At 46.2% G+C, this 20,260-nt stretch overlaps 1 protein-coding gene across 1 annotated transcript in view; it reads right to left on the bottom strand.

Annotated features, from left to right (window-relative positions):
• Nucleotides 1-4,677: 4,677 nt before the first annotated feature.
• Nucleotides 4,678-20,260, bottom strand: part of ARHGAP31 (Rho GTPase activating protein 31) — a 61,466-nt gene continuing 45,883 nt past the window's right edge. Inside the window, exons 7-12 of the mRNA XM_063419973.1 lie at nucleotides 19,359-19,557; nucleotides 17,507-17,631; nucleotides 15,086-15,145; nucleotides 13,646-14,266; nucleotides 13,003-13,313; nucleotides 4,678-12,114 (exon numbers count right to left, since the gene is read on the bottom strand). Of these exons, the coding sequence (XP_063276043.1) occupies nucleotides 9,667-12,114; nucleotides 13,003-13,313; nucleotides 13,646-14,266; nucleotides 15,086-15,145; nucleotides 17,507-17,631; nucleotides 19,359-19,557 (3,764 nt within the window). The 3' untranslated portion in view covers nucleotides 4,678-9,666. The remainder of the gene's footprint in view (nucleotides 12,115-13,002; nucleotides 13,314-13,645; nucleotides 14,267-15,085; nucleotides 15,146-17,506; nucleotides 17,632-19,358; nucleotides 19,558-20,260) is intronic.

Raw genomic sequence — 20,260 nt, forward strand, 5'->3', positions numbered from 1 at the left:
TGCCAAAGTTAAGTAGCAATGGCAAGGACTGGGTTCTCTGCTACTTGCCAGAAACTGCAAATTTCTGCCAACTGCAACAGCAGAGAGGAGAGGAATGGGGCAGGAAGGACACAGCAGGCACAGAGACTCTGCCCTTGCTCAGCCAAATGCCTCCAATAACTCTTGGTCGTGGCAGCCGTCCTGGATAGCTGCCCTCCTGCACAAGGGCCTCTTGCTTGGGTTTTTTCTGAAACTCAAGCAGCTCTGCAAATGGGTGAAACAACTGGCTGTGGACTTTCTAGAAGCTAGTAAGGCTTTCTGAAAATGGATGTCACTGGACATTCTGCCTGGAGAAAACTGTAGGACCACAGAAGCAGGTAAGAACAAATTTCTTTTCCTCCTCAGGTCTTTTGCTTCAGACCTTTCTGCTTAGATCCTTTCTGCTCCATCTAAATGTGGTATGATTACAGCACTGCATTTAATATAGAGGAAAATGCTGCAGGATTTTGTAGGAGAAGAGAAACTGAGAATACTTTAAATAGACTACTGCAGTATTAACTGCTTCAACCAGTAGCAAATGAAATTAATGGCAGTTCACGTCAATTCAGTTTGGGTTCTTCAAATTTGCTTTCTGCTTCTTAAGCCTTTCCCTCCCATAGTACTTTATGACTTTTGTACTAAAAAATAAAAGCTGTGATCAAGTGATCCAGGCAATGGTGGATCTATGCAGAAGTGCCAAACATGCCCCAGTGCATCCAGAAAAACCCAGCTTTATCTGGCTGAGCTAAGGGGGAAGGAGAGGATTGGACTGATGAAAGAATGATGTTGATCAGGGTCATGAAAAGTCCTGCTGAATAACCAGAAAAAGCTGTGCTTCTGAAGGTTGGTTCCAGCCTCTGAAATTACCTGGGGTGCCAGGGAAAGGGTGAGGAAGGGATGGAGTCTGTGACAGGAATGGTGGTGAACAGTCTTATGTGTCAGCTGGGACTTGTAAAAAAATGCTGGTCATTCTCAGCTGTTTGCTTCTTGAAGGCATGGATGTATGTGGTCCTCAGAGCAGGCAATATGCATGTGTGCATGAGAACTGCTGGACTAAGACATCCTGCTAAGGCAGGATGAAGAAAAAAAATGCTGCAGGGGAAAGTCATTTGGTTTGTTTGCAGATTTGCTCTGTGTATTTATTCTCTGTAGGTGTGAATATTCACAGTTCTCTCTTGGCAGTAAAAGCATACTTCAATTCTCCATGGAGTTACCAAACGTATTTTAGGTTATTAATTTATTGCAATACCCCCAGCTCTGAGAAATCGAGAGTCTCGCTGAGAAGCATCCTGTGTTCATAGCTGATGGAGTGGTGTGTCCTCCAGTCCACAGATAATCCCACATCCTCAGCTGCTGCCCTCCCACACACACAGAAATGTAACCTGGTGCTTTCACACTGCTGAAGCTTTGCTGCTGGCAGTACTGAAGATGTCTGTTCCTTCAGAAAACAGGGCAATGTAGGGCTGCCTTTGTGTATTTTGTGCCTCAACCCCATTTTTCCAATAAGTTTTCCTACCCCTTCCTCCTTTCCCCTCACTTCTGCACAAGACCTCTTTGCACAGACCCTTTCAGGCCCTGTTCTTCTTCACCTTGCCAGTTCATGTACGACGTACAATGGCCATTACGTGCCATGCTTGCATCCAGCTACTCACCTCATTGGGAAAACTGGGAACCAGGCTGACAGTGGTGTTCAGTATCTTCTGACTTGGGTGATTTATTCCCTTTCCTCCTCACTGCCCTGGCATCTTAGTTTTTCACATTCCGTACAACAGGGATTCATTCCAAGCAAATGTTTATCGGGACCAATGACCTAAAACTAGCTCATAAATGAATCCTCCTACTCCCAACCCTTGGCAGCCCTGCCCTCCTTGGCAACTGGGGAAATCCCCTGCAACGTGTGGTATGCTGGGAACCTCCTGAAAGAGCTCTCCCTGTAATCTCAGGCATCTGTCTTTAGGAGATCCTGCTTTGGGAGGAGTGGAATATGACTGCTGAGGGTTTATCCTCGACAGGAAGAAAGGTGAGGGTGTTTCTGACTTGCTCACGAGGTGCAATTACATCACAGGCAAGGTCATGTGCAGTTCTTGCACGACCACTGGTTGAGATAAACCCTGCAAGAGAGACAAGTGATGAGCAGTGAGCTGCTCTGGCTACCCAGGGCTGTTGCTAACTGTGGGCCAATCTGGGACTTCTCTATTTTTCCCAAAGCAATGCTCACCTTCAGCAGGGTACTGTGGCTGCCACAGAGGCTGGAGACTTTAAAGCCAAGTCACTTCAAAAAATACCTGTAAATAACCAGTGTAGTCCTTTTACACTGTCTCACCCTTGGTGTTTAAAGTAAGTTATTTCACAGTGCAAAAAAACGTAAAGCAGTTTGTGACCATTATTTTTTCTGATTTATTCTTCCTGATTCCTATGAAGGAAGAGGGAAAGAAAATGTTACCTGATATTCTCCAGACTGGTTCAACTCAATCTTGTGGCTGTTGGGTGTTGCGTTTGTTTTTTTTTTTTTTTTTCTTTTTGGGTTTTACTTATCTAGAAACTTCCTCTGTTGAATAATCATCATGTGTGTTATTCTCCTTTCTCCAGTACTGGTTGTTCCCATGTTTGTGTGCCTTGTGGTTCTTTCTGAAGCAGCTACAAAGTTGTTTTGTTTTTTTTTTTAAGTCATTTCCTCTCACTGAATTCAAATAATTCCTGGTCTTTTCAGATAAGGGATTTAAATGACAGAGAATTGTACCTTCTGCAGCAGATGTGCTATGGAAGAAAACAGGTCCTATTTTAAGATGGATCTGGACCCAAATTGCAAACATAATTGCAAGGAGTTGTCTAGGTTTGCAAAATGTAGTTCATCTCACACTGCAGTTTGCTAGTAGGACATAGAAAAATACCTACCCTGTTTAATTATGGAGTGAGGCAAACATTCAAGTTTAACACTCACACTGTGTCTAACTTCTGAGGGCATCACGACTTGGGCAGGTCTGAGCTTTGCAGATCCCATTCATTTCTAACCTTTAACTCTGAAACTGTCCATCCTTTACCATTGTGGTGAGGCACGTTCTTTGAGAAGTTTATTCTGTCTGGATAGAAAACGAACTCAGAAATCTCACTGCCTTTCTCTGTCTTGGCTTGTTATGATTCTGTTCTTTTTGTTGCTGGTGGTGCCTTGTGCCAGTCTCCCTCCCCTTTGCTGCCGGCTGACCTTTAGCCCCATCCAGTGGGATACCAGTGGGATGTCCTGCTGCCCAGAGCTGCTGGACTCCTGTGTTGCAGTGAGGATGCATGAGACACCAGTGTCAAAAGCTCCTTGGTGCTGGGTAAGGTTGATTCCTGGTTCACAGCCAGGTTGGGAACTTGCTTAATCCTGGTTTTGGCTTAGCTGAAAGTATCCAAAGTGTTGTAGCTGTGGCTTCCAATACAACCTACTCAGAGCAGGCAAAAGAAACTGGCTGAAACAGTGTTCAAGCACTTTCATGTGTTTAAGCACCCTGATTTAGGGCACAGAGCTGACTGGAGCATGAGCAGGTCTGCAGTGTCCCTTTGGTCCAATTTTCATAACCATGGGAATGCTGTGGGGCAGTCTGACATTCTCTCCTTGCCTTAAGGCCAAGTCATTGCAAGACTCTGTGGCACAAAGAATAGGAAAATACTGTTTCTCATACAGCACTAATAATTGGCTCTGGCTAACAACAATTCCAGAGTTCAACAAACACGGTTTTCTCTCTCAATTTGTATGCCAGTTGCCATGGTAAGCAGGAAGCACAACCCAGGCATTTTCCTAAAGGGAAACTGAAGTCATGAAGGAGGTAGGAAAGGGAGTCAAGCCCTGAGTTCAGCTGCTGAGTAGGAAAAAAAATATTTCATTTAACCTGATGATTCATCTGCCTTTTAGGGAGAACAGTGAGCAAGCTGTACTGCAGATATGTCCACTGAGGCTGCAAGCACAAGAACACCTCTATTTTTTTTCTCTCTCTCTCTTTGATCCCAGGATGGAATAAGGGACACATAATAACAATATTCACTTCCATGCTCCAGCTCTGAGATTGGGTCAATGAGAGCCAAGGAACTGAATTCGTAATTTGTTAAGGTTCTTGCTTGTCCTTTACAAATCAACAGAAGTGCATACATGATGCACCAGAGGCCTTCATGGTAAGTTCTCCTTCTCCAGCTTGGCTTCTGCTGTACAAGGGATCACAAAGTTTTTTCATACTCTACTCTGAGCTGCTCTGCATCATCACAGGCAAGGCAGAATTCTGCAGGAGATGCACTAAATGGGAGGAATATGGTTGCACATCACTGAAACTTCAGCCTGGTAGAACTAGCAATGGTAAGAAAAAAAGATTATTTTACCCTTGAAAATTTTAAAGCATTTCAGATAACAGTAATTCTACAGAAATCTCCAAGCCCTCACTTCCTTTTCAGAGCTGCAGAGCAACTGCAGTTCCCATAACCTCCAATCAGAAAAGAGTGTGGTCAGGCCCTAACCCTCAGTCCCCACCATCAAAGCCCACACAAACACAGATCAGTGCCCTGGCCATTCACAAAACAAAAGAGGGGCTCAAACTCCATGTCAGAGGATGACAAAAGCATTTGCTCTGTATTCATAAACCAAATCCAGAAAAAAATAAAATGTTCCAAAACATCACTAGGGCACAGATCTGTTTTTATAAAAACTCCAGTTTAATCTCATGGCTGAGACCTGGCAAAACATCTTTCTTTTGTGGCTGTTGTTTTTCTTTCTTTTTTTTTTTTTTTTAAACAATCATGCACAGAGGCAGGCAAGTCCACACACAGGAAAAAAGGCTTAGCAAAACTTCATCAGAGCTAGCAGGAAAAATAATCACAAAACCAAGGCCAGTGGGATGGAGACAGTCCTCTTCATAGTGTCCCACTTCCAGCCCTTCTCTCAGCCTGGTAGCAAATAGTATTTCAAAGGGGACTAGAGCCTGCAAGCACAAGGTCTGGACTGCCTGGATGGAGCCCTCAGAAAGTTCTTGCCTTCTGCCATCCTTCCTTTCTGGGGCTGTTAAAGTCCTACTCCATCTCCAGTCGAACTCAATGGGAAGTTTTCCATTCCTTGCTTGGAGCAGAATTAGTTATCACCAAGCCTTTACATCAGTTAGGAGCAAGCAAGGGTTAAACAAAATAGGGATCAGCTGCAGCCTCTCCCCCACCCCTAGAGATTTTTATTCATTTTTTTCTAGAGATGAAGAGAAGCAAAAAGGACAACTGCAAAACCTGGGCATGCCTGAAAGGTAGTATATGCTTCAGTAGATTGTTTGCATTTTCAAGGTCTGGGGAGAAGCTTGTGGTAGAAAGCTAAATCAGCCCTTGAACTCTGGTCTCCCCTGGTCTTGTCCCTTCTTTCCCAGGACAAGATTCTTCTCAGGAAGGCACATTCAGGCCTTCTGCCCACCACAGATTAACCAGAACTAATTAGCTACTCTGTGGGCAAAAAGCCATTTGATCTCACACTCTCAGTGCTGCAAACGTAGCAGCAAAAAACAGTTCCATGCATCAGCCCAAGTTTCACAGATGTGTAAAATACTATTGAGGCAATTCCTTCATGTTAATTACATTTCCTTTTTTTAATACATTTACATAGAATGATCTTATATATATATATATATATAATTTTAAAATATTCACCATTACAGGCGTTTCAGAATCCATAAAGAAAGGAAAAATATTTTGATTGCACCATTTGAACGCTGGATGAGGGAAAATGGCTTCATGGATGCTCTCTAATACAGACTTAAGTTCCTCTGAAGCTCTAAAGGTGAAAAAATAAGTACTTCAGTCTTTCTACAGTGATAGCATGAGATGGACAGCCCAGAGGACTGGGGTTTATAAGGTAAAATATAACCTTCATTTCTGTCTACTCTCCTGCCAGTGAGGCAGCTCCCACACCAGCTAACATTATCCATGTCCCTCCTTTCCATCAGGGATTCTCACCTTTGCCAGCTCAGCCATTTCACTCTGAGCTACATTTAAGAGAAGCTGCACCAATCCTCTGACTACAGGGGAAGAATAAGTGAAATTTACTCACTTGTCTTCCACTTGTAAAAGCCCACAAGCAACACATGTTGGTGATATTTTGTTGTGTCTGATACTGGGGCCATCTGCAAACTGGGGAACAGCCTTTACTTTTCACAGTCTCAGGAGAATTGAAATGTACTGCAGGGTCTCTGAAGTGATCCTTGCGGAGCTTCAGATGATGAGCCAGTCTATTTAGGAAGGTCTTTTCAATAATACCAAGAAAAACCAGCTTAGCTCTTCAGGGCCAGACTTATCTCCCATAAATCCAATCTATTCCTCTTCATAATGCTCCACAGATAAACAGAGGAAAACCAGAAACAAAACCCACAAACAAACAAAAATAATAAAAAACCAAGGAGAAAAAACACAAGAAATAAGAAAATCCTTTCTTAAAGAGATCAGGTCTGACCCTGAAACTGCCATCAGAGATGGCTTAGTAAAGCTGGATCTCAGGAAGCTCCTGCCACCCAGTCAGCACCATTCAATGGGAGGTGGCATCTGGCTTCTGGCCCTGTCCAACTCCCCAGCTCTGGTCCTTCAAGCTGGCTGCAGGTACCAGTATCAGCACACATCCATCATCAAGCTCTATAGACTGCAGAAGGCTGAGTCTGGAGCTGAGAACAATTACACCTGTGCCACAGGGCACCTTGCAACTAAGAACATGCTTTCATCTCTGCAGGACCTGAGGCTTTATTTTAAGTGCTCTGGATACATCAGCTGAAGGCTGGAGGAGAAACTGTAGATAAGAAATGGGATCAAGCTACAAAATAGAGACATCAGTGCAGCATCTCTGCTTAATTAAAATCCAGGACCCAGATCTGAGTTCAAATTCTGAAACATCCTTAAAAAGTATAGTTCGGAGGATACAGATTTTAGTTGAGGCTGATCTTTAATATCAAGTAAAGATTTCTAATAATTTTCTCTTGCAGAAGTTTCACCACTTATGCCAAAAGCGCTTCCTGGAATGCTGTTAAGAGTTGAGACAGTGTATTATATACAAATTGCCAGACCTCATTTCTTGTTCATACATCAGCTTACATGAGAATAAGGAGGGGGGAAAAATAGCTTTAACATGCCAAGGTTTCATCACATTTTCTTTTCCTTCTGATGCATTACTTTGTGAGCTTCTCTAGCTCCCTTCCAGGTGCCTTGGCAGTCAGAACTCCTAGGAACTGAGAGGCTATAAGTCCTTGTCCAAAGTAAACTGCATTGTTGATGCCAAAAAACCCTGGGCATCATTTCCACAACTTCTACTTCCTCTGAAGCATTACCACAACACCTCGTATCTCACCTTCCCTTTATCATTAATCCAGCCACGGTGATTAAAAGATTTCTCATGAGGCAGTGCCATGTAAATGCAGTGTGGAGCTGGGCTAACTATGAGGAGCATGAAGGACTGGAAATTTCCTGGTTTTAATAAGAGGCTGCACAGGCATATTATGTTTTGGGAGTAGAATAATACAATTGTCATGAAGCTGCATATTCTGGGTCTGCTGTCCACAGCTTGCCCAGGTAAAGCACAGGCTGCTGCCTGAGAAAAAACATGGACCCAAACAAGAACTCCAGGCTCTCATCTGGTTTAATAACCTCCCTCAACAAAACTGACAGCACAGACTTAGTTCTCTGCTCTGTTCCCATGTGGCACTATACACAAATAGAGTGCAGTGGGGAGATTCAAAGACTGCAGCTGGTGACAAGGAAAAGCCCTCTTGTTTTTGCACATTCCCTTTGGAAATGGAAGGAGAAAATTCTGCTGAAGATATATTCCTTGCATTTGTGGGCCCATAACTTCTCAGAAATACTCTGGCATCTCTCTCCTCTAGCAATCAAAGAGCTCACTGTATGGGGGGGCTCGGGGCCCTCCAGCCACAATGGCACTAATAAAGTGACACAGTCAGTACAGACTAGGAGCTCATGGGTTGAGTTTACTAACCATTGGAAATTGCCAGCACTTCACAAAGCAAAGCCCTAAACGCACATCTTTTGTGGAATTCTGGCTGACACTCATTTTGGTGGCTATAGCACTTCCTAACGGTTTACTGCTCGAACTATAGCCCATCACACCCATCTGAGGGCCTGCAGGCTCAGACATCTCCAGGAATGATGGCCCCTGCCAGCACATTACAGGGACAATCTCGGTGCTGGCAGCAACACCTGTGTTCCTGTCTCCTCTGTAGTCACCAATGACACTTAAATTGCAGAGACAGCACAGGCTGTACCTGACTTTACCATCACCCACAGTCATAGATCAGGCAGTAGATGAGCCTGGGGTGAATGCAGAGTTAGAGGCTTTATAAAGCAAGCTTTAACTCCATTCCCATGGCAGCTGTTGCATATCTGAACACCTATTTGCCTGTAACATTAACATTCCCTTCAGGAGAGGGTTTAATTCACTTCAAATCCCCCTCTCAGGATTTGTTCATGATCTGTTCTGCAGTCCCACAAATCATCCTCTTTACCACACTCTTACTCAGTCTGAAAGCACTGAGGTCCAGGGAGATGGCAACCAGCCACACTCCCAAAGAAACAGTGTAAAATCATAGGAGATGAAATTTAAATGGAGAGGAAGCACCTGGGGACATGCCACACAGTGGCAATGAAAGACCAAGGGTCAAAGATAGTCAGGGTGCAAGAGGGCAATAGCCCAGGGACATGGAGATAAGAAGATCCTCTTGCCTTTGTCTGCTGTTGGCAGTGTGGAGCTCAGCTGGAGACAGCTGCAGAGGTGTCATCCGGCTTTAAGCAATGATGAAAATAGCTGATACTGGCCTTCCTTATGACCTTGCCTTGGCCTTCACTGCTTTCAGCCTGAGGGGTCTCTACCACTGTGCAGCCAGCTGCACACTCATTCCTCAACCACACAGATCTTGTATGCCCAAGGAAGGAGTGACTGAGCACACAAAAGTTGTGAGCAAGACCTGGAAGACTGAAAGAACAACAAGGCATTTTCCTAGCTGCTTTCATTCCAGCCCTTGCACATCTCTGATGCAAGGAGAGAGCTGGAGGCAGCGTCTTTAGGCTCTATGTTTATCATTGGAACATCCTTGGGTGTCTCACACCCTGTGTGATTTGCTCATGCCAGCTTCACCTTCCTCTTCAGCTATCCCCAACCTCCTGCACTGTTTATTTACACTGTGTAAATCAGAAAGTCCTTCACCGGTGTCTGGGAAACAATGGTAGGAGTTCCCAAACATCTGAACTTACCTCCTCAGCAGATGTTGTGCACTTGCACCCTGAGCTGCAGTGTTTTGTAACGTTTCCTCTCAGTCCTATTTTCTAATTATACAGAGATTTACTTTTCCTTTTTTTCCATAGGGAGGATGAGACTTTCACAGGGCTTGTTAGAAAACAGGTGTGAGAAATGTAAGTTCCCTGGGACCAGCTTACCATAAAAAAAACAGATAGTGAGGGACTAAGCAGGAGCGATAAGGGTCATGAAAAGCAAGACAAAGATACTGTGACCTTCCATAGCAAAAGCTTTGCAGGAAACCATGAAGGATTCAGGTCCATCTTGGACAGATTAGTTTTAACAACAGCAAAATGGCAACACAGTTGGTCTTGGATGCTCCCATTCCAAGCATTGCAGAAAAGGAATAGGAGGAGCAGCTGCTACTCAATCTGCCTCCCACTTCGTCCATCCAGAATCACAGAGCGCCTCTGGGGCTGGTAGAAGCAGCTGGTAGAGGTCTCCAGTCTCTGGCCGTTCTTGGGGATGGTCATTTTGTTCCGCAGCGTCACCCCCTCGGGCGTTGTCCGCGCAGGGTCGGACAGATCGCCACAAATGGGGCTCAGAGAGGTGGTCTGGGTGGGGCTCCTGATGGGCGACAACATCACCCTGGAGTCTGCTGAGGAGGTGGGGTGGTCCATGATGGGGAAAGGGGGACTGAAGAGAATCAGACTCTGGGGCCTCCCAGGCCTGGATCTGTAGGAGGGCTTGGAGAACCCTGATGGCCTCTCTATCTTTGAAGACTGTGGGTTATCTCCAGCTGTCTCCCCGCCAGAGGTGCGCTTCCGGCGCAGAACAGGGGCATCCAGAGCAGGGTGATGACTGGACTGAGACGGCTCCAGGCTGCCATGCCAAGGACAGGCTGAGTCCTTTTGAGTAGGGTCACTGTTTTCTTTCTCTGCTTTGGCCTTCTTCTCCATCAGCGGGCTCTTGGGGGCCTCCAGGTGGCTCCATGCCACCCGTGGAGCTTGCCTGGTGGCCTGCTTGGCTTCTGCTTCCTTCTTCTCAGTGGCTGGAGCAGCGTTCTGAGCCTGCAGGGGCTGGGGGATCTGGGTGTACTGGATCTTGGGTGGTATCACAGGCACCGCTCTAGCCTGGCACATCTTAATCATGAAGGAGGTCCTGACTGCTGACACACTGACGGGGGCAGAGTTACGACGGCCGGTGGTGGCATGGGCCACTGCCAGGAAATCCAAGTCTAGATCCACAGGGGCATTGAAACGAGACCCCCAGGGAACACCCCTAATGGCAGCAGGGCAGTGTGTTGGCAGGGATGGGACAGAATCACTGCTCTTTACTTCCTTCTGCCCATACAGGAGGTTCCCATGGGCAGAAGGCATGGAAAGGCTCTCAAACGTGAAGAAATCTGGGGCTGGGAGAAGTGAATCCAAGTTGAGGGATGAAGGCCTGGTCTTTACTTTGCGAGGTGTCTCTTCACCTTTATTACTCAGCTGTGCTTCAGCGGCAGAGCACAATGCTTTGGTGACAGTCTCTCCTCCCAGGGCAGCGTCCTGAGAGATGGATAACTCCTCCTTTGTGTTCTTAGTCTGGGAAGAACTGCCTGAGCTAGTTTGGTATGGCAAAGACAACTCAAGCTTTGGGCTCCAAGGGTTTTCTTTGCTTGCATGCACTTTCTTTCCCTCTGTCTCCACAAGAGGGGCTCTGGAGGGTCCTGCTTTCTCGTCTGGTACTTTCTCACCGATAAGGGGGTACTCAGGTTTTGAAGGTTCTTCTGGAGGACTTGGGCCATTCTCATCTTGCATAGCCTTCTCCAAACTAGAAGGGGACATGGGTTGTGTTTTTGACAGCTCACAAGTCACTGAATGCAGAATGTCACCACATGGCTGCTGCTGGTCAGTGGCCTCTATGAAAGAGAATGGGGTAGTCCACAGACTGAGCACCGTGTCTTTGCTGTCCAGGGAGAGGCTGCGACTGAACCGCGGTCTAAGAGAAAGGCCTGCCTCTGCTCTCTGCCTCTGTGGGTGAAACTCCTGGGTCATCTTCTCCTGAATGTCCTTAAAGGTGGGGGAATGGAGAGGGCTTGTAACCCACTGGTGATCCTCCCAAGGCTCCACAAGTTCTAAGCTCTGCACGTTATCTGTCCAGGTGTCCTCATCATCCTGGTCAGCAGCATCCTGGGTTCTGCTAACAGCACTGCCTTCCTTCACCTCCTGGATTCCATCTCCACTCAGTGCCTTGGAGGAGAATGTGTCCCTTTCATCAGTAGTCATTATCTCATGCTTCTCTCTCTGAGTCTGGGCTCTGGTAAGACCATCCTTTTCCCTCTGAACCTGGTAAGTGTCATCTTTTTCTTTCCCTGATTCTGGACACACTCCTTTGGAACAAGACAATCCTTCACTAGTGGCAATCTCACTAAATTCTGATTGACTATGAAGCTTCCAGTCTAGGGTAGGAGTGAGACATTCATTCCTGCTCTCCACCATTGGCTGGTGGTTCTTTTGAGTGGCTGAGCCTGTTGGAAGAGTGCCCAGTTTGGGTAGGGCTGAAGCACCACTCTGCTGTGCAACTGCATCCGACTGGCAGCTGGGGAGGCTGTCTTGTTGCTCCATGCCACTGGCACCAAATAAAGGCACCTGAGTTATCTGTGATGCTCTGCTTTCAGATTTCTGCTCAGCGAGTGCTGGACTCTGTCCTGGGCCAGAGGAAAGACTTTCTGTTTGTACTGAAGAAGAGAATTCTGAAATTGGACTTGTCTTGGACACAGCTGCTGGCAAGAGCAAGAGCTCCTCTTCAGGTTCAATGATTTTCAGTTCCTGCTGTATCTCTGGCCACAGCGGTTCTAGAAGGGCATTTGCCGGGTCCTCCTCCGTCTGGAAAACACAAGAAATGCCATCACCTGGGAGCTCACAACTTACCCATAAATACCTCTCCATTTTCCCCAAACAGCCCTCCTAGAATAGCCAGGCTACTGGATGAGCACAGGCATGGGTACAGACACACAGACTGCCACCAGTTCAAGGAAGAAAATACATCTATAAACAAGTGAGTTTAAGGAGGAGAAGGTCCGAGATGCAGCCAAAAGAAGGCCTGGACAAACATACTGAAATAGTGAGCTGAATGAGTAGCTGGAATGTTCCAGCCCATTTCTCAGCAGTTCCCATTCAGGCTCACTTGGCCTTGCCAGAGAATATGCATTCCCAAACTGCACACAAACTCGAATGAATAATCTATTCAAGGAGATATGCCAACAGATCTTTAAATAGCCGTCCAGAGATGAGTATCACTGGAAGAAACTTGGTGAAAAGGCCTCGCTAGAGATACAGAGGTGACAAAAAATAGTAAAAATTATAAAAATAAAATTGTGTGTAGAGAATGGAAGTAAAAGGGACTGTTCAGGCTGTCTAGGACAAATGGGACAGCAAAAATAGAAGGGGAATTCAGAGACCACAGGTCAAAATGCTCCAACATCCGGACAGTCTCACATCTGGAGAGTCTCAGAGCAGACAGATGGTACAGACTGAAATTGTACAGTTACAAAAAAAGATGACCAAAAGGGGACAGTAGGTAGTTACATAAAGGTAAATCACCACATGGTGATTTCACAGAAGTTAAATAAATCAGTTCATGGTCAATTATTGGTGCTGCTTTGCCTAAGTTATAGGCTGAGTTTTCACAACTACAGACACATGAAACTTTAAACAATCTCCCAGACATCCCCATGACATGGTTCCCCACCTTTCTCGTCCCTTCTTCCTTACCACATCTCTTAGGTGCGATCCTTCTTCTGTCTTAGCCATCTCAATCTCCTGTTGGTCACAGCTGCCTTCTGAGGAGACATCCCTCATCTTGAGCTGTCCCTGCTCTGCTTTGCCTGCTGGGAGTGGTTCCTTACGGAACTCTGAAGCTGGTGTTTGTGCCAAGGTGGGACTCTGCTCTGAGGCCTGCTGGGGGCTGCTGGTGCTGCTGGTGCAGCTGCTTTGCCCACACGTCTCCTGATTTTCTGCTGCTGGCTGTGGCGTTTGTAAGGACTCAGGTTTCCCGACTGCCACCAGCTCCTCAGGACGAGAGCCTGGATCAGAAACACAAACAAATGTAACTACTTGAGACTGAAAACTTGTGTCCTGGGACAAAGCAGTGTTGCCAAGAGCCAACACCAACTAACAAAGCTAGAGAGCTCCCTCCAGGCACAACCAGATATTTCTGGGAGGTCACCCACCTCCCCAGGCTCCTTTCTGCAACAAACATCACCCTGACCTGATATCAAGTCAACACCCACCCTCCTATAGGTTGGTTTCTTTCCTGCCACAAGCTCAGGCTGGAGAAACCTCCACACCACCAAGCTGCAGAGCACTTCCAGCAGCCCAGCTGAGGATCCACACCCCCTTCCTTAACACAATTTACCTCTGGATGCTGCCACTGGCAGGGTTGGCCCCGGCTGTTTCTCCTTGTGCTCTGCTGTCTGCTCTGTCCTTGTGTGTGTCCCTGCCTCCAGAGCAGAGGGGCTTGTGCTCTCCACCAGAGAAGACAGCTCCTCTAGACTGGAAAGGGAATGCTTCTCCTTGCTGGGCACACGGCAGGGTGTGCTGTTGGCACTGATCACTGCAGATACCCTCAGAGGGACAGAGACAGCAAACGGCTCCGAGATGTTCAGGGCTTTCCTCTGATGATGCGGAGAGGCCTCCAAGGGAAAGAGGCTGCTTGGGAAGCCTGACTTGGTGGCTGTTTCAGAGGTGTAGAACATGAGCACTCCTTTGGCTGAAGTCTGCTCGTTTTCAGCATCCTCTGTTACCCGGAAAACCTTCAGCTGCTCAGGGGGTGACTTCACCTGCGGTGTCCGGGGAAGGCCTCTTTCCCCACCCAGCTCTGAACTTCCTTTGGCCCCCATGGCAGATCCTTCCCGCTCCCACTCATTCTCCTTGCTGAGGTCATATGAGCTGCCTGGGCCTCCTGTCCGTATCTTGGTGGGAACAAAGAATCCTCCAGTAGTCACTGACCGTTTGAACCTGCTTTTGTCATCCTCCCCTAGAGATGGAAACATAGGAACAAGTCAGTGGGAAGCAAAGCACTAGCAAACAAACTTCCTCTGTGAGGAGCCCTCCTCAATCCCTCCAGGGATGAGTCCTGCCCTGGTGAACACTCACATTTCCCCAGATACATGGAGACTATAGGCACTGAAGACGTTCTGTGCTCTAGTCTAGGGCTTCCTTCAAAATGGGCAGGCAGCACAGGACTGAATGCCCTCCAGTGGAAATCAACTCAGACTTTTATTAGACACCCTTCTCCATCAGATGCAGCCAAATCTAGGGCTATCACATACTTTGATAGCTTTGCTGGCTTTATTAAGCCTTCTTCATCTATGAATGGGATTTTTGTGTCCAGAATAACCAAGAAAGAAATCAAAGCAGTCCAACTGCAAATAAAGGTGCAGCCAAGCACAGTGATAACTCTCAGGTGGATGCACTGAGATAAACAACACAGAAAAGAGTCAAAAATGCACGCACACAGAGGTGGGGACACATATCAGCAACCATGGCATAAGTATACAAAGATACACAACAGGGTGAGACAGATACAGATTGCTCTTCCATTGAGGGTGATGAGACACTGGAATAGGCTGTCCAGAGAAGCTGCAGATCCCCCATCCCTGGAAGTGTTCAAGGCTTGGTCAAGTGCTGGTACCGCCTGGTGTAGCGGAAAGTATCCCTGCCTGTGGCAAGGGTGTAGGAACTAGGAGATTTCTAAAGTCCCTTCCAACCCAAACTATTCTGCGATCCATGCTGCTGAAAATGCAGAGCTGCAATCCTTTCCCCTTACAGTATGGGCAGGCTATGGATGTCTCACCTTCCACTGGCAGGGAACACAACGAGTCCATGCTCTTTGCAGGCCGAATAGTTGCTTTTTCTGTGGAGAAAGAGTTTTAGAAGCAGGTATCAGATCCTGTTGCTTTGCAGGCCTCAGCCCGTAAAGATCAAAAGCTGCATACATATAGACAGGCATGCCAGGCAGACATTTTCCATTTCCAAGCGTTCCCCCATGTATCTACACCACATGGCTCATTACCCACAACACTTGTCCACACAGCTGGGGATCTGCTAGTGCTAACAACAGCTTTGCACCTGCTGGACATGTGGAGAGCTATACTTAACCCAGCCAGTCAACACCACCTCCACTCTGAAGCAGTTAAGCATCCCCAAAGCTGTCATGTGCCACTCCCCTCCCCGACTTAGCCAGGCTATTGGTTGTGGGGGACTTTTTAACTAAAAGGACATAAATGCCTTCTCACCTCTCATTCCTGATAGCAAATGTTGGGTTATTTTTACGTTGCACTCCCAGCTCTTTTGCTGATGTGAGCATACCCTGCCTCCAGCAAGAACTCTGGGAAATTTCTGAGGGCAGTAAGTGACCTATTTTGCTGGCCATCCTCACTGGACTTGCTTGTCCAGAAACAAGCTGTCGTTTGTTACTATACACCCTACAGGGCTGTTCCTGAGAGGTTTTGGAAGCTTGCAGCTGTTACTGCTCTGAAAAAGGAAGGGAGGCAGGGAAATGTAGCTGGCAAGGAAGACAAGTTAGTCTCTGGCAACCCAAAAAGGGTCCATGGAGATCTGGAAAATGTCTGGGAGTAAAGTTTGCTGTTTACAGAGTTGCACAAAGTAGGTAAAGCAGAAAGTCAGCAGGCCTGTTGGACTTCATTTGTTTATATAATTGAGACTTCTGGCTCTGACTCTCACACGACCATAGGAGAAACTCCAGCTACTTTTTACATTTATATGGAGCCCTGGCTACTTTTTACGTTCATAAGACATGATTTCTTGAGCACTGTTTCCACTTTCCAGGAGGAACAGAATTCAAACTGGGGAGCTGTGCAAGTCACATTTTATGTGACTTACAGATTTGTGTGGACAGACTCAAGCTGTGCTAAAGCATGTGCTGAGTTTCAGCAGCAACTTTGTCTGTTCCCTCACATTAGGCTGTAAGCAGAGAGCACTGAAAAATGTAACACAGCAGCACAAAAGTGCTGCTCCTGAAAGGCACTGCTCCAGTGCTGGAAACTCTGTGCACGGCTGTGCATTTTTGTGTCCTGCTGGTGAAAATGCCCAGGTCCCTGTCACTCAGTACTGTCCTTGGAACAAGGCTCAGCCTCCACCCTCACTGGGGCTGCCACCATTCCTGGGCCTCCTTGGGTTAGTGCTATTTTGAGACAGAGTATTCCTGATCAAGGTGAGAAGGTGATCCCGTGATCAAAACAGGATAGAGAGCTATTTTGAAGTCTGTCATGGGCCACCTGTACATGTAAAACATGGGGAAGGCAGGGGTCCAAAAAGAACTGGATCCAGCATTTGGCTTCACACTCATTTCCGATCCAAATACAGCCTCTCTTATATGTGGTGGTAGTTCATGTTGCCAATATTAACTATTTTATTTGAAGTCTTGCAATGTTAGGCAGTGGTTCTTCAAACACCAGTTCCTGAAATCATGAGATTATATAAAGAAAAAATCCACCTTCATCTCCCTATAGAAAGTAAATTCCTTGATTTGGAGATACTAAAAACATCTAGAACATATAAACCCAAAACATTTCTTTATGAATTCAAATTAAAAGGGCATGCTTCCTTTTAAGTCAGGTTCATGATTTTTAGAGCTTGAGTCATCATTTCTTAACACTGGGAACTGGCACTGCCATGTGATTTTCTAGGAAGCAGAGTGTTTAAGAGATTGCAGCCCAGGAGAGGCTAGAACTTGGGATTACAGCCAGGAGAAAAGACAATTTCTCTCTTGTAAATTCTGCAAAAGCAATGGCTCCTCTCAAAGTGCTTAGGGCCAGAGCTGAAGGCACTCCTGGTGCCTTGTTTTACACAAAGAATGCAGTTGGTTCTTTAATATCCTTTAGTGGAAGAACAGCCTGGAAGGACAACCATTGACCCAGTACCATGTAATGAGCCTTAGGAGACAGAGACTGGCTGGGCAGGAATAGCAGACCAATCCAAACAAACATAACATTTCCAAGTCACCAGCCTTGACAGCTGGACAAAGAGAGCCAGTTTATCAGGTCCCAAAATGCAATTTTTACTGCAGCTGTCTGTCAAATCCTCCTGGAAAGTTGTTTCCTGCCATCACAGGAAAATGAGATGTGCATGAAACCAGGCAACAACCACGACCCCATTAGACTGTCTCAAGTCCATGGCATTAGTGGCAAGTGGACACCAACAGCACAAGAGAAAGTCTCGGAGCAAAACATTCAGTTGAAAAGTGTGTTCTTACCAGAGAGCTTCTGTGCCCTTACAAAGACACTCCCATTTCGACTCAGTTTAGACTTGGATTCTGAGCCAGAACGGCCCAAATTAAATATTGACTTCCATTTCTTGGACTTGGTGGATAATTTCCTCCTGGAAGGAAAAAAGGCTCAGGTGGTCACCAAACCTTAGAGACTTTTACCTTTTTAATATCCTCCAAAGGCCTCTGAGCTGCCTCCCCTCAACACTTGCCATTTTTTTTCTTCTCACACCTCTTTTAATTCTAAAGCAGGAAAGGCATAGCTATTAAGCCAACCCTTGTTGGCTACACAGGTAGCAATCATGCTGTAAGTGATTTATCTGTGCTGCTGATTTAAATATTTCATGGATGGAAAGACACCTAAGCCTTCAGATAGTTGTCTCTGGCACCATGCTACAGCAACAGTGATTGAGCAATCAACCATACTTGTCTCCAGAAAGGAGAGGTTTCCAAGGCTCAGATTACACTGCAATAAAACAAAGAAAAATTACCTTTTTAACAGGTTTTAATAACACAATGTATGATAAATTCCAGGGAACTCATGGAACTGGTACCATTTCTCAGTGCACAAAGTTGTGCCTTAAAGACCATGTCTTATGGCAAAAATAATAGGATTCCTTAATGAAAAAAAGCTATTAATGCTTCTCAGGCCAACATTAATTTAATCACAGGTGTTACATATTCATCATATGCAAGTATAATGTACTAACCAAACAGGAGGAGGTTTAAGGGAATTAAATCAATTTCTCGTAACTGTCAGAGGAAGTGGGACAGCAGTTCCCTGTGCATTCTTTTTCTTGTGTATGTATTTCTTCTTGAAGCTGTGTTTCACTTCCTTCATACTCATTCTGACTCCTCCTCCAATCTCCCCTCTTTCAGAGCAAGAAGTCTCTTATCTCCCTGTCTTGCTCTCCACATTGGGCTTTCTATCCCCATATTTCTGCTTTTCTTTCTGATCAGAACACAGAAAAGTACAAATCCGTCCTACAAAGGGGATTAATATCTTGGGGATAGGACTTTTCTCTTCAAATGAGGAAGGAGAAGGCACTTTAGAGGGACAATACATCCTTTTGTCTTAAGCTGGTTATCCTCTTGCCAGGATTCTGTTAGATGACTCCTTTTTGCTTTAATATATCAAGTGCCAATAAATATCTTTGTTCTGGTGCTTTCTGGGTCAGTAGATTAATGAGCCTCCTGCTGTAGAGACTACAATCTATTAGAACCAGGCACTAGAGTGGCTATATATTACCAGTTAGATAGACCAATAGACAAATACTTATTCTGGGCAGCTGTGCCAACAACTGCAGCAACCTCAGCTGAAATCGGACTCTTGCCCTAGCACAGACATAGCTGGCATAGGTGCCACTATGTAAATATCTCTCCATGCTGGGAGTGAAAATGAACCTTCCTGCTTGGCTGTAATTGCAGAGAACCAGGAGAATGAAGAAGCTGGAGCAGGTCAGTGGCACCAGGCCAGCCACTAGCAGATGGAACTCATAGATGAGCTGTGCCCCAACCTGCTCCACACCCATCCTGTGTTTAGCCAACTTCTGAGCTGGCACAGGGATACAAAGACAATTCACTCCTCCTGCAGGAGGACTGTGAGGTTCTGCCCTGATGGAGAGTTGAGAACTAGTGAAGCTATGAACCCAGCACCTGCAATTCTTCTCAGGGGCAGCTCTGACTCTTTTGAGAAAGACACAGAATTTTCTTTGGATAGTGGCTGTAGATTCAGAAGAGTGCAGGTGTGGGAGTATCACATTAACAAAAGAACCATTCCCAATCACACTGAGGAACCTGCACTTTTTTGTTTGTGCTTTACACTCCTCTTGGCACTTACTTGCTGTCAGGAAGGTCAACAACTGTGTGGAAGAGAGACCCAATTACAGGCACAATTTCAGGCAAGCTGTTCTCTCTCCTCTCCTTCCGAGCAGGGTGGGATGCAGACAGACTCCGTGCCTGGGCTTCTTCAAGGCTCACCAGTTTCATTGGCAGGGAAGCCGAGGGCAGGGTCAAACTTTTCACAACTGATGCACTCTCTGAAAAACAAGAAAATACATTCCGGCCTGGGGTGAGGAGAGATGAGAGCAACTGCTTCATGACTTTATTTGACTGGAACATCTCCTGTGGAGGGGGGAAAGAAGTGGCACGTGCAGGGAGAAAGGCTTTTTGTCAGATAAGCCTTTCAGCTCCCCAGCAACCTTATCCATCTGAGTACATTCCCAGCAGGGGCCATGCTTGCCAGCCAAAGGCTGTGTTGTGTGGATTTGCTTCCCCTGCTGTAGACGCCTCTGTGTGAAGGAGGTGTCTCTGAAAACCACCAGAATTCACACATTCCCTTTACTCCTCCCTCACTCCCTTCCTCCATCTCGCCCTCACCCTCCCCCGATTTTGAAGCAGTTCAGTCCCTGATCCAAATTTGGTGCCTAGTTCTTTCTCTCACTTCCACATCTTTCTCCTCATCTTGTTCCAGGATGGGGGATTGTTCTAAAAACCAGCATTCCTTTAACTTTCTAATCCGTTTCAGAGCCATCCCCTGATAGCCCAGGGAACTGAAAGTGTCTTTATGGGGGCAGAGGCAAAGCCATGTTAAGGGAGAGATGGGCAGAATGAGCTGACACAGGGCTGCAAAGCAGAAAGGTGGATACTGCCTGAGTACTGAAGGTATCAGATGTCTTTCAAGTGTGTAAAATGGGAAGGTGAATGACACGGTTGGACACGAAAGAACTATGCAATGTCCCA

The sequence above is a fragment of the Prinia subflava genome, chromosome 28 (genome assembly GCF_021018805.1).
Source record: "Prinia subflava isolate CZ2003 ecotype Zambia chromosome 28, Cam_Psub_1.2, whole genome shotgun sequence".
Lineage (NCBI taxonomy): Eukaryota > Metazoa > Chordata > Aves > Passeriformes > Cisticolidae > Prinia > Prinia subflava.